Below are 14,249 nucleotides of genomic sequence, written 5' to 3' on the forward strand. Positions count from 1 at the left end.
GTAAGTCCCAGAAGTGCTTAGTTCCTAGCATGTAGCTGAGCTGGTTTGGCCAGGATGCTGAGAGCGTTAGGGTGTTGTGGTGAGGGAGGATCTAGGCTGGGCTCGTGGGTCTCAGTACCTGGTATGTCTTTGTATATCTCCACTGTATACACAGTACACAGATGTCTTGGGTGTCTGAGTCTTAAGTTTGTTCTCTGTACTGTTCGATAGTGTACTATTGTTAGTAGTAGAATCCTGTGGACACTGGTGTGTTGCTAGCCTATTGTTCTGGCTAAGTCACTGGTTTGTGGTTAGTTTTGTTTCTGTTTTGTTTTGTTTTTTTTTTCTTTTTTTTGAAATCTTTTTTTGCTCCAGTCACTGTGTGTGCTGGCGGTGGCTTTGCCTCTCCGTTGCCTCAAAGGAACAGGTGGAGCAATGTCTCCCTCTGACAGACATTACTCCTGACGTGTGCTCCTGCAGATGCCTACACTGAGACTGTAATCTCCATAACTGCTTCATGTGCACCAAGCCCCCTTGTGGAATCCTGCTGAGAGTTTTTCTAGAAGCCTTCAGTTCTAAATCATTTAGTCTACCTGACGTTTGTAAAATAAAAAGAAACTAAGAGCACTTAACTTGCTTTTCCCCACCTTTGTGGGCCTTAAAAAAAATCGGTGTGTGTGTGTACAGACACACACACACACACACACATACACACACACATATATCCCTGGTTAAAGGGGACCAAGTTGCCCTTAGTTGAAACAGGAAGGAAAAACTTACAAATCAGAATCAGAAAATACCAATTTAAGAAGGCACCTAAACTCAGATAATGTAAGCTTTTCGATTAAAAAGAAAAAAGATAACTCATGGCTCATCTGGGTTTGGGTTCTGGTTTTGGCCAGGGCACAAGAGTGAGCCAGTTTTTCTATCTGAAGTCTATTCTAGAGGGATGTCAGCACCATTCAGCTTTCCCTGGTCTGTCACAGAACATCCTCTGGTCTACCTACACTTGTTGCTGGCATAGCCTAGCCTGTCTGACCCAGTATTAGGTTGAACCATTGTGGCTTCCTCTATCTCATTCTCCAGACTAAAGACTCTCCTAAAGATAACAAAACAGCAAGAACAGTGTCCTTTGGGGAAGTAAGGATGTGTGTAAACATATAGATTACACATCCATCTGCATTGCAGGATTGAGCCAAAACTATACATGCATTCACCACAAGAAAACAAACAGCAGGATTTTACAACTGAAATGTTGGTTTGTCTTCTCATCTACTTAAGAGTGAACCACTGGAACTTGGGGACAAGATGAGTATAATGATATTGCAGCCTATCTGTCCGCTACAGTTGCAGTTTTTCATGACAAGCATTCAAAGTGTTAACTAAAATCATTGAAACAACATACCTGCCATTAAAAACCTGAATCTAGAAATAATAACTCCATGAGTGTTTTGCACCTCCAGATGGAATGGCCTTGAATAAATGCTATGAATAGCCATGTTTGCCACTTGCCGTTTGCTGTTCTGTTAATCCCTGTGCAGAGTCTCACAATCTTCTCCCTTCTTCTTCTGTCTCTCAATGGATTATTAAAACCTGAACACCTGTGTAGACGATGAACCAGCTGGGCCAATGTAAGTAGTTTATTCGACATTGATTCAGTAGTTTCTGGTTGGGTTATTATGTATTTGCCGTTTAATCAAAGGGCTAGCTAAGATTGTACGGGAAGACAGTGAGTGGAAACAGTGTTGCAGTGTAGACTTCTTAGCCAGACATGGAGTCGACTGAGAGTTGACTGATTGCCATTTGATTCCCAGGACAGGCAGTACAGTTTTTTTAGTAGCAATACAAAGTGGAATACCATGCAAAAAAAATGTTTAAAATTTTGCACACCCCATATGTTTAAATTGATAATGTGGGGTAAATCACCAGTATATCTGAGACTTCAGGTTTTGTTAATTTCAAGCTCGACTGTAGCATGGATAAACTGCCTGGCTCCATTAAATTGCGTGTATCCAAGAGACAAAATTGCAAATTTTCAATCAATCCAAGATTAGCAGAATCTCCTAGAGTTGGGGACTAAGTCAGAGGCAGGCAAACAGTGCCCAAATTATTAAGTGCCAGAGGGCACAGCACTGCCTGTATATAATTGAGTATCTTTTATCATTTGAGAAGAGACAGTGGTGTTGAGTAGAGAAAAAACTACTATTTCACCTTTATAGTAATTATAGTTTACAAGTCAAAGGGAAAGTTACCGGTATATTGTCTGCCTTGGGAGTCAAAAGGATCTATTAATTTAAGGTATGTAGGCACTTTACACAGGAATATTAATTGTGTATTAATATTGTGCAATAAAACTTACTATACCAGGGATGGCAGTAAGTGGAAGACTCCCTGTATTTCCGTGTGTTATACTTTCAAAAGTTGCTACTGACCTTGAGTTTAACTCTTGTAAATGCAATTTTTCCTCCAAAGGAAAACCAACTCTACCAACAATCACAAAGATAAAAACTTGCGCCAGAGAAACACAAATTAAGTACTACTTGTAACGTAAGTATGGCCTTCTTTAGAAATTTTAAAAAATTATATTCAAATGAATGTGCCTCTGTTGACCTTATTAAAAATTCTTCAGTAGTTGGTGTTATGTTGCAAGATCCTTTAGTTGATTTCAAGAGCAGCCAATACTGGTGGAACAAGTTGTCTGTCCAGTGTAGCAGCTGGAAAGGAAGATTTTCAGCTGAGCTCTTTCACTTATTTACATAAATGCTTTTCAGAGTATGTATGATGTTTCAAAACATCACTTTACCACTTTACTTACATCTTTAAAAAGAGGTAAAAGTGAAATTGTCACCTTAGGTGGATTATTGAGGCCAGTTGGTCCCACTTTGCTTCTGAGGGCAAGGCAAGAATGGTGGCCAGGGACAGCTGGGCTGGAGTACCTTCTGGTTAGGCACGTGGAGATCTGAATTCCTCACCGCATCCCTGAGCATGCTGTTTGAACCAAAGCTTTGTTTTATAGGCACTTGGTGTAGTCTTAAGTAATAGTGCATATTCTCTTTTAATTTCTAAATACTCTTCCTTCACAGATCCTTAGGTTCCTGAAACTGGTGGCAACATGACCTGCTAAATTTTCTGCTTGTACCTCTTTGGTTCTTTCCCTTTCAAGTGAGCAGCACCATGATGACTGTCTAAAGCATGCCTTATTTAGCCTCTCCTGTAAGGGTGACCTAGCCAGGTACATTTTAAACAATGCTTCAGTGTAGAAGGTGTAAACTATTTTGGGCTTGATGTGCTGTGAATGTTGCTTTTTTTTTTTCCCCTTTGGTAGAATATTTAAATAGAAGTAAAAAGGTCCTCTGAGGATCAGATCATGCATGCACCGTTTTTTACTTAATGCAGCTGTTAAATTGGCAAAGCTCTAAAATGCACTGCTGCCATCTAGTGACACATTTTTGTAAAGTACAGCAAAACCTACAGATATATACAGTATATAAATATATATATATATTTATATTTTTGGGGTGGGAGAAATCCAAAATAAAATAAATGCTTGTTTCATTTTTAAGCTGCTGATACTCATTCCTTACTGTATGTTGTCAGATGAGGAAACTGTTCAGTTCTGGTACATAAAGATGAGTAATATAAACTGAAATCTATAATTTTAAGGGCTTAACCTATGACTTTGATAAGAAGCTGGAACAGTCCACTGAATGGATGTAATGAACTGCAGTATATATGTATGATTGCTTTTTAAGTGATTATTTTTTTCTTTTGTTAAATCATGTAAATTCTTAGATCCTTTTGCACTGATGTGTTGAACCTGATTGTACATTCAATTAAGGCAAACTTTTATAATTTACCTTTTGTTTTCAATGACCTTGAAATGTTACAGCATGGTATTCTATGCAACTAGTTATACTTTGAGGTTGACACTGTATTTTTTCATTGATTGAGTGTAGATTTTCACACCCGGCAGGGTTCTCACACGGTGCGTAATGGTAGATGCATGTACTTGTGTTTTGTGTAATTGTTGAAGTGCAATGATGTATAAAAAAGTGGATTCACCTGTTTTTAAAAATAAAACTGATAAAAGGTGTTGGAATAATACTCTTTATTCTAGTTTCTCTAGTCTTAGGAGGAAGCATTTTTTCCATTGCACTGAAGTTCCTCAGTTCTGTATGTATATAGAATGTTAGTTGCTCAGCTCTGTCAGCTTTTTTAGTTCCTTTTCCACCTCTTCCACAAATGCTGGGAAATTCTGATCCATGAGGCACAAGCGTAGAAAGGGGCCTAACTCTTCCGTGTTCCATGCAGATTGTTCATAGACCACGGGCAGCTCCTCTGATGCCAGGAGAGACTGTGGGGATTCCAGAAGAGTAGTTTATTAGAGATTACAGGAGAAAGCAACAGCCTGAATAATAGAACACAAACTTTGCCTTAAGGAAAGATTTGGGAAATAGACACCAAAAATTAGTGTTAATTAGCTTTGCAGAGTTCCTTTACATAATGTTTCTAAATATACAAAGTGAGATAAACTTGTATCCTTAGGTATTTCAAGTATATTAATGAAACGATTTGCAAAGTTAAGATTCTGCTTCAGTGAAGAGTATGGTGCTGATAAGTTTGTGGACTGATAAAGCCTGTTGATGAATGGACGCCACTAACTTAGTTCATCCTTCCCACCTTATAGGTGGAAAAATGGGTGTGAGCAGTTCATCATATGGAAACTGGGTTCTGAATGTAATACAGAGAGGTCACAAACTGACCATCCCAAGGACACAATTATCTTGCTTTTTCTGGTCCTATCCATGAAGCTTGACAAGTAGAGGCATGTATCCATCACCACAATCAAGACAGAACATTTCCACCACCCCCAGGAAGTCCCTCATGCTACCTGCTCTTGTCAGACCCTCAACCCTTGGCAACCATGATCTGTTTTCCATACCTTATAGTTTTGCCTTTTCCAGAACGTCATATAATGTGTGTTTTTCACATGCTATTTGACATTTGTATGCCTTCTTTGGTAACTTGTATTTTAACACCATTTGACTAAGCTGCCAATATTTAAATATTAGGAGAGTTCAAATAAAAGTCTGACTGAGCTTGGCTATTTGGAAGATAAGGTGACATTGGATCCACAGTCCCACGTGACGAAGATGGCTCCAGCTCTGTACGTGGTTCAATTACGTCTGGGCCTTTGACTCAGCCTTCTTATTCTCTCCTCATGTTAATTCTACTTAGGTAGGTGGTTTTCTACCCTTTCCATGGCATGGTTTGGTATATATGTATACAACTGACATTTCTCTAAGAACTATCTATAATAGAAATAGATTTTTCTAAATTCAAACCAGACTGTATCTAAAAGGTAGAAAGAAGAAAATGAAAGTAAAATGGAGCCCTGTTCTCCAGTGAGAGCCACTGTTAACATGTTAGTGTATCTCCTTCCAAACTTACGTTGTGTTTTTACTACAAAAATCATGCATGCTATTTTGTAGCCTTTTAAAAAACAATGTTCTATGAATATCTTTCCTTGTCAACAGATATAGACATCACTTTTAATGACTACATTTTTATCCTGCCTATGGTTATAGCACTCTTTAACCACTCAGTATCCTATTAGTGAATAATTACGTTTCCAGTTTTACTATAAAAAAACACTGAAAAACATCCTTGTATGTATATTTGTGTAGATGAAATGGTATTATAGGTAATAAGATATAAAGTTAAATTTTATCTATATTGCTGAGTTGCTTTCAAAGAGTTTTACCAAACTTATATTCAAAGAACAACTTGTCTAGAAGGTTAGAGCAAACAAGTAACATATCTGAGCTCCCAGCCTGGTGCTTTTTCTTCTTTATACATGGTTCTTCTATATGATGTAAATAAACTGGGCTGAGGTACACCTTTTATAGCAACTGATACTTCCTGAATAAGGATGTCACACACTGCCTTGCTCATGAATTTTTTTCTGTGGCTCAGCCACTGTAACCCCAGTGCAGATATGAGGCTACAAACTGGGCACTATAACGTCTGCCCTGTGATTGTCCATTTATTTTGAGTGAGTGGTGAGCCAGATGGAGAAAACACCTGTTTCTTATACCACTGTTAGCACAGTTTAATAGATAAAGAGGAAATTCATCCTTGAATATTGAATTCCATGCAGAACTCTGTGGAAAGCATAGGCTGAGAGCCTGCTGTCAAGCACAGCAGGGAATGCAGTGAGGAGGAGACCACCTCCAGGAGCTCCAGCAGACCAGGCCTCAGGAACCCTGAGCCTGAATGAATAGTTCTGCAGGAGTCTGTGGTAACAGCAGACTGCAAGGGGAGAGGGCATGTCTGAAAGCAGTTCTGTGGTAACAAGAGTTGAATCCTCCCGGGTCTCCACACATCCTTAGCTGAGATCCTCACACTGAATATCTGCCCCTACAGAAACTATCTTGATATGACTCCGAATTCATATTGATATTTATCTTAGAAGAGTTTCCAAATTTCGTTTCCAAAATTAAATTGAAATTCTTACCTGTATTCCTCTTTCTGGGATAGGTGGTGAATAAATTCTTTATCTCACACATTTAAAGGCTAACACTATAGGCCACTCTTCATCTTTTATTTCCTCAGGAGAATAGTTCTTCAGTATGTGTCATCGTGTTTAATCTTACAACAAGGGTAGGTGGAGATGGCCTGTCTCTGTCTTTACCATCTTCTACAGCAACACTTTAAGTTACTGTTCTAGAACAATGGATTGAACAGAGGGATACAAATTCTTCAGGATCACTGTTTTTCCTGACATGAAAACTGAACATGGAAATAGGCCCTACCTGAGCTAACCAGGCCACTGAGGTCCTTCCTCTTGGAGTGCCTGTGCCAGCTGGTACCCACCATTGCTGCTCCAGGTTCTGGTGTGACTGCTTTCATGTTCAAAGAAAGAAAACATCAGTAAAAGTGGTAAGATCATTGTTGGTGTAGTCTGTCCTGGTTTAAGCTTGGCTATTACTTGATTTACCACAGTAGAGGTACAGACAGAGTTTAAATCTGAGGCGCCTGCCCTTATGTTCCTTATGTCTGTTCCTTATGTCTCATAGGCTGGCAGTGCTTTTTCTTGTCTGACACCGTGGTGTACTTCTGTCTTCAGAGGCCCAGCCCAGGACCATGTGCTGGTACTGGAGGGCAGTGGACATTGCCCAGCTTCTGATAATCATGATTTGTCACCTTCTAAAAATTATTACTCAAGTAATACACGTTCACTGCGAAAAAGGGAAGAAACCCTATAGTTGCAAGATAATCTTACATTTTTAATAAAAGTTAAAAAAAAATCTCATTTTAGACATTCTGAGGGAATGAGTTCTTCTGTTAGTAAAATTCCTAGATATCTTCATTCAACAATGTTTTGTGCCTACTGTGTACTAGACACTGGGGTGATAAAGGGAAGGGAGCCACAAAGAACAAGGTAGAGGTCCAGCCCTCAAGAACCTACAGCCCAGTAAGAACTTAGCAAGTCAGGAAGTGCTGGAATGGAGGTAAATATAAGACTTAAGGCTTAGAGTGGAGGGGAGTACAGGAGGGGTGTGTGTGCTAAGCATGAAGGGTAGGAATGCTTTAGAGTCCAAGCTGCTTCAAAGGAACCTGCTATAGGAGGGTTTGTTCTCTAGCAGAACACACGGGATGTTTTCTAGGCAAACAGAGTGAATAAGGTATAGAAGGAGGCCTGGAGACATAAGAGGCTCGGAGGGCTGCTTCTACCTAAAAGCACAAACTTTTCCAAGAGCCCCATCACTCCTCCTTCCTAGCCACATGTCTGCAGGCCTCGTTATGTTTTGGATATATGTGGTGCTTGTAGTGCTAATCTCCAGACAGTTGCGAGCTAGTGGTATCACTCAGGGAGAATCCAAGACCCTCCCTGGAAGGTGTCTCTATCAGCAGCATGTTCTGACTGCCAGAAGTAAATGTTCTACATGGAAGCTGACTGTTGCTAGTTAGTGTGTATTAGCAGAAATGCATATCTGGAAGCGTCAAAAATGGGGTGGCAGGACAGAGAGGAAGGAAAGAACAAAGAGAAAAGAAAACTAGTCAAGAATACTAAAATAAAAATGAGCAAAAAGGTAAGGGACTTTAATGAGTCTAGAATCCTTAGGCAAGCCCCATTTCTCTATTTAGTTTCCTTATCTGGAAAAGTCAGACTCTAGTGTTTCTTCCAGCTCTGATATTTGATGTTTTCCTAGGAGACACATCAGTTCAGTTCACACTGTGTTCTTCAAACAACTGGGAAAGACATCAACCAAAATTCATATGCCATCCACACTGACCTATAGCCAAGTGCGATGGAAGCAGCTGAGGCTACTGGGGTGGCCCTAAGGATTGGACAGTCCTCTGCCCAAGTGCAGAGAGATGGAAGGTTCTGTGCACACAGGAATGAGCCCCTGGCCGCTTTCTGCTGGACTTCCTGTGCTAACAGAGGAAAGAGTTCACCTAGGAACTGCCCCCCTCTCTGAGTACGCTGGGTTGCCTTAGAAGCCCTCAGGTTGAGAAATACCTGGTTAGGCCACAATTAGTAAAATTACAAGGCTGAGGAAAAGTAAAAAAATAAGAGCCAGGAAGTGACTCAAGAACTTGAAATAGAAAGACATGGAATTATCTCTATTTGCAAAGAAGAGAATAACTGTTTTAGACAAAAGAAAATATATAGGCCAGAGCTTGCACCTCTTGAATTGGATTCCGAAAAAGGGAGCATGATAGCAAATTTGCACAGCAGCAGCTAAGGGCAAGCCTTAGGAGTTTTTGGCATTAGGAAGACTAGAATATTCTAGGTAGTGCTTCACAATGCCTGCATGCTGGTGAATTAACCCAGTAGCTTTATCTTGTCTCCTGCTCTGCAGCATCAGACACTCTGTCTTATCATGGCCCTATTGACTCATGAGTTCTTACCCTCAGTAATAACTGACTAGGATACTCATTCGTTCATTTGCAAGGGAAGGCAGATCTGAAACGGTAACAGCACTGGCAGTAATAGTAATAATGGATCATGTTATTTAGGTATTTGCCAGATGTTGTCCTAGCTGCTTATAGACAATTTCAGTCTCACCATTTTACAGATGAGTGACTTGCATAAGATCACGTAGCTACTAATAGGGCTAGGATTCAAACCTAGATCCATTTTGATTCCAAAGCCTGTGGTCTTTGCACAACACTGTGCCATCTCATCTACTCAGAACACCAAACTACAGATCAGAGGAAGACTTGAATATGGAATCAAGAAAAGACATGAAAGTTTTGTCATAAGCAAGAAAGTACCTTATAATAAGCCATTCCATCCCGTTTGTAGAGAGGGGATTCTTAAAGAATACAGCAGCAGCTGATGAGGCAAAAATGTTTTAAACTAGATCCAGGGTTTGTAAAAAAAAAAAAAAAACCAGCTTTAGTGTTAAGACATGTTCACAACAAAAGTCATGCAGAAACAAATGAAGAAGAATTCTAAAACATCATCAAAATTTGATATGGCAGGGCTTCCCTGGTGGCACAGTGGTTGAGAGTCCGCCTGCCGATGCAGGGGACATGGATTCGTGCCCGGTCCGGGAAGATCCCACATGCCGCGGAGCAGCTGGGCCCGTGAGCCATGGCCGCTGAGCCTGTGCTCCGCAATGGGAGAGGCCACAGCAGTGAGAGGCCCGCGTACCGCAAAAAAAAAAAAAAAAAAAAAAAAAATTTGATATGGCAAATTAAACATAGTCAAGAAGAAATCATACAGTACTTGTTTAAAGAAAAACACTTTATGATAAATAATGTAAATCTATGTTCACCCCAGATAAACTATGAAAAGAAAGTTGGTGTAAAGGTGAAATGTCTTGGCCCAGTGAGTTTAAGGGGAACTTCCAGGATGAAGTGATGGAAAGCCAGGTTTGGAAAATCATTACTCAAAATAGAAAATAAGAAAACCCAGCTTGAAACTAGAATTTCATCCCAGGAGCAGAGGTAGCTTATGCTAGCAGCTTGTGGGACTATGCCAAAGAAATGCTAGAATATGTACCTCGAGGAGAAATTCTGTAATAAAGATTCCCAAACTTTTATCGCAAGACTCCTTTACACTCTTACAAACGGCTTTTGTTTTGAGTTACATGTGATATTTATGTTAGAAATTAAAACAAAAATTTTAAATATTCATTTAAATCTTATAAAACCATTATATGTTATATTAAAAACATTTTAATGAAAACTATATTTCCTAACAAAAATATAATGACTTTTGCAAATCTCTTTAATATCTAGCTGGACTCTCCTCCTATCCACTTATGCACTCAATCTGCTGACACACGTTGTTCTGGTTGAAGTATATGAAGAAAATCTGGCTTCACACAGATATACAGATGGAAAGTTTTTTTTTAAAAATGGGTTTTTCAGTTAATTGTGGATATTCCTTGATATGACACCAAAACTCAACAAGTGGTAGTTTCTTAAAGGTTATTTTCAAGGTAGAATCTGAAATCACAGCAAGGAATTTTTTATACTCTGTTATACTAAAATCCTTTGGTCTAAGCAATCTCTGTACTGTTTTTCATAGCAGTTGTACCAATTTACATTCCCACCAAGAGTGCACCAGTGGTTCTCTTTACTCCACATCTTGTCTTTTTGATAATAGCCACTCTGACAGGTGTGATGATATCTCATTGTGGGTTTTTTTAATCGTTTTTTTTTATTCAAACATGAATAAGTACAAAATAATATGAAATACATGAAGACATAAATAATGGTACATTGATCACTTGAGTATCCACTATTGATTTTAAGATAATAAAAAACAGCATTAACTTTGAAGTCATTAATGTTTTTTCAAACTTTTTATTTTATATTGGAGAAGCGATATCATATATTTGTCTTTCTCTGACTTCACTCAGTATGACAATTTCTAGGTCCATGTTGCTGCAAAATGGCATTATTTCATTCTTTTTAATGGCTGAGTAATAGTTCATTGTATATATGTACCACATCTTCTTTATTCATTCCCCTGTAGATGGACATTTAGGTTGCTTCCATGTCTTGGCTATTGTAAACAGTGCTGCAGTGAACACTGGGGTGCATGTATCCTTTAGGACTATGTTTTTCTCCAGATATATGCCCAGGAGTGGGATTGGAGGATCATATGGTAGCTCTATTTTTAGTTTTTTAAGGAACCTCCATACAGTTCTCCATAGTAGCTGTATCAATTTACATTCCCACCAACAGTGCAAGAGAGTTCCCTTTTCTCCACACCCTCTCCAGCATTTGTTGTTTGTAGATTCTCTGATGATGCTAATTCTAACTGGTGTGAGGTGATACCTCGTAGTTTTCATTTGCATTTCTCTAATAGTTGAGCAGCTTTTCATGTGCTTCTTAGCCATCTGTATGTCTTCTTTGGAGAAATGTCTGTTTAGGTCTTCTGCCCATTTTTGGATTGGGTTTTTTTTTACTATTGAGCTTCATGAGCTGTTTATATATTTTGGAGATTAATCCTTTGTCCGTTGATTCATTTGCAAATATTTTCTCCCATTCTGAGGGTTGCCTTTTCGTCTTGTTTATGGTTTCCTTTCCTGTGCAAAAGCTTTGAAGTTTCATTAGGTCCCACTTGTTCGTTTTTGTTTTTATTTCCATTTCTCTAGAAGGTGGATCAAAAAAGAAAAGAATGTTCTTCCTATGTTTTCCTCTAAGAGTTTTATAGTGTCCGGTCTTACATTTAGGTCTCTAATCCATTTTGAGTTTATTTTTGTGTATGGTGTTAGGGAGTGTTCTAATTTCATTCTTTTACATGTAGCTGTCCAGTTTTCCCAGCACCACTTACTGAAGAGACTGGCTTTTCTCCATTGTATATCTTTGCCTCCTTTGTAATAGATTAGTTGACCATAGGTGCGTGGGTTTACCTCTGGGCTTTCTATCTTGTTCCAGTGATCTGTGTTTCTGTTTTTGTGCCAGTACCATATTGTCTTGATTACTGTAGCTTTGTAGTACAGTCTGAAGTCAGGGAGTCTGATTCCTCCAGCTCTGTTTTTTTCCTTCAAGACTGCTTTGGCTATTCGGGGTCTTTTGTGTCTCCATACAAATTTTAAGATGATTTGTTCTAGTTCCGTAAAACATGCCATTGGTAATCTGATAGGGATTGCATTGAATCTGTAGATTGCTTTGGGTAGCATAGTCATTTTCACAATATCGACTCTTCCAATCCAAGAACATGGTATATCTCTGCATCTGTTGGTATCATCTTTAATTTCTTTCATCAGTGTCTTATGGTTTTCTGCATACAGGTCTTTTGTCTCTAGGTAGGTTTATTCCTAGGTATTTTATTCTTTTTGTTGCAAAGGTAAATGGGAGTGTTCCCATAATTTCTCTTTCAGATTTTTCCTCATTAGTATATAGGAATGCAAAAGATTTCTGTGCATTAATTTTGTATCCTGCAACTTTACCAAATTCATTGATTAGCTCTAGTAGTTTTCTGGTGGCATTTTTAGGATTCTCTATGTATAGTATCATGTCATCTGCAAACAGTGACAGTTTTACTACTTCTTTTCCAATTTGTATTCCTTTTACTTATTTTTCTTCTCTGCCGTGGCTAGGACTTCCAAAACTATGTTGAATAATAGCGGTGAGAGTGGACATCCCTGTCTCGTTCCTGATCTTAGAGGAAATGCTTTCAATTTTTCACCATTGAGAATGATGTTTGCTGTGGGTTTGTTGTATATGGCCTTTATTATGTTGAGGTACCTTCCCTCTATGCCCACTTTCTGGAGAGTTTTTATCATAAATGGGTGTTGAATTTTGTCAAAAGCTTTTTCTGCATCTATTGAGATTATCATATGGTTTTTATTCTTCAATTTGTTAATATGGTTTATCACATTGACTGATTTGCCTATATTGAAGAACCCTTGCATCCCTGGGATAAATCCTACTTGATCATGGTGTATGATCCTTTTAATGTGTTGTTGGATTCTGTTTCCTAGTATTTTGTTGAGGATTTTTGCATCTCTATTCATCAGTGATATTGGTCTGTAATTTTCTTTTTTTGTAGTATCTTTGTCTGGTTTTGGTATCAGGGTGATGGTGGCCTCATAGAATGAGTTTGGCAGTGTTCCTTCCTCTGCAGTTTTTTGGAAGAGTTTGAGAAGGATGGGTGTTAGCTCTTTTCTAAATGACAGAATTCACCTGTGAAGCCATCTGGTCCTGGACTTTTGTTTGTTGGAAGATTTTTAATCACAGTTTCAATTTCATTACTTGTGATTGGTCTGTTCATATTTTCTGTTTCTTCCTGGTTCAGTCTTGGAATGTTATACCTTTCTAAGAATTTGTCCATTTCTTCCAGGTTGTCCATTTTATTGGCATAGAGTTGCTTGTAGGAGTCTCTTAGGATGCTTTGTATTTCTGCGGTGTCTGTTGTAACTTCTCCTTTTTCATTTCTAATTTTATTGATTTGAGTCCTCTCCCTCTTTTTCTTGATGAGTCTGGCTAGTGGTTTATCAATTTTGTTTATCTTCTCAAAGAACCAGCTTTTAGTTTTATTGATCTTTGCTATTGTTTTGTTTTTATTTCATTGATTTCTGCTCTGATCTTTATGATTTCTTTCCTTCTGCTAACTTTGGGTTTTGTTTGTTGTTCTTTCTCTAGTTCCTTTAGGTGTAAGGTTAGATTATTTATTTGAGATTTTTCTTATTTCTTGAGGTAGGCTTGTATAGCTATAAACTTCCCTCTTAGAACTGGTTTTGCTGCAGCCCATAGGTTTTGGATTGTCGTGTTTTCATTGTCATTTGTCTCTAGGTATTTTCTGAGGAGATGGGGAAGGAGAATGAGTGAAACAGGTAAGGGAGATTAAGGGGTGCAAAAGTAAATAAATAGAATCCATTAGTCTGTTTTGCACTTTGAAAAATTTGTGATCTTTTTACTTTTTTTAAATTTCTTTTTGGCTGCGTTGTGTCTTTGTTGCTACGTGCAGGCTTTCTCTGGTTGCAGCGAGCAGGGGCTACTTTTCATTGCAGCACGTGGGCTTCACATTGTGGTGGCTTCTCTTGATGTGGAGCACAGGCTCTAGGTGCGTGGGCTTCAGCAGTCGCAGTATGCAGGCTCAGTAGTTGCAGCACATAGGCCCTAGAGCGTGTGGGCTTCAGTAGTTATGGCACGTGGGGTCAGTAGTTGCGGTGCGCGGGCTCAGTAGTTGTGGTGCATGGGCTTAGCTGCTCCGTGGCACGTGGCATCTTCCTGGGATCGAACCCACGTCCCCTGTATCGGCAGGTGTATTCTTAACCACTGCACCACCAGGGAAG

General features: G+C 39.0%; 2 protein-coding genes across 5 annotated transcripts in view; one reads left to right on the forward strand and one right to left on the reverse strand.

The window, feature by feature from the left end:
- The window catches only part of NPTN (neuroplastin), a 55,735-nt gene extending 51,680 nt beyond the window's left edge, over positions 1-4,055 (forward strand). The window contains exons 7-9 of one of the 2 annotated variants that reach the window (XM_079912263.1): positions 1,589-1,610; positions 2,452-2,526; positions 3,063-3,202. In XM_079912263.1, the coding sequence (XP_079768389.1) occupies positions 1,589-1,610; positions 2,452-2,512 (83 nt within the window). In that variant the 3' untranslated portion in view covers positions 2,513-2,526; positions 3,063-3,202. Of the gene's footprint in view, positions 1-1,588; positions 1,611-2,451; positions 2,527-3,062 lie in introns of both variants that reach the window. The other variant, XM_079912262.1, reaches the window with a different exon arrangement.
- A 19-nt stretch (positions 4,056-4,074) lies between these two features.
- REC114 (REC114 meiotic recombination protein) overlaps positions 4,075-14,249 on the reverse strand; it is a 95,813-nt gene continuing 85,638 nt past the window's right edge. The window contains exons 5-6 of one of the 3 annotated variants that reach the window (XM_079912265.1): positions 6,795-6,881; positions 4,075-4,333 (exon numbers count right to left, since the gene is read on the reverse strand). In XM_079912265.1, coding sequence (XP_079768391.1) covers positions 4,169-4,333; positions 6,795-6,881 — 252 coding nt within the window. In that variant the 3' untranslated portion in view covers positions 4,075-4,168. Of the gene's footprint in view, positions 4,334-6,794; positions 6,885-14,249 lie in introns of all 3 variants that reach the window. The other 2 variants (XM_079912264.1, XM_079912266.1) reach the window with 2 other exon arrangements.

Source organism: Stenella coeruleoalba (genome assembly GCF_951394435.1).
Source record: "Stenella coeruleoalba genome assembly, chromosome: 2".
Lineage (NCBI taxonomy): Eukaryota > Metazoa > Chordata > Mammalia > Artiodactyla > Delphinidae > Stenella > Stenella coeruleoalba.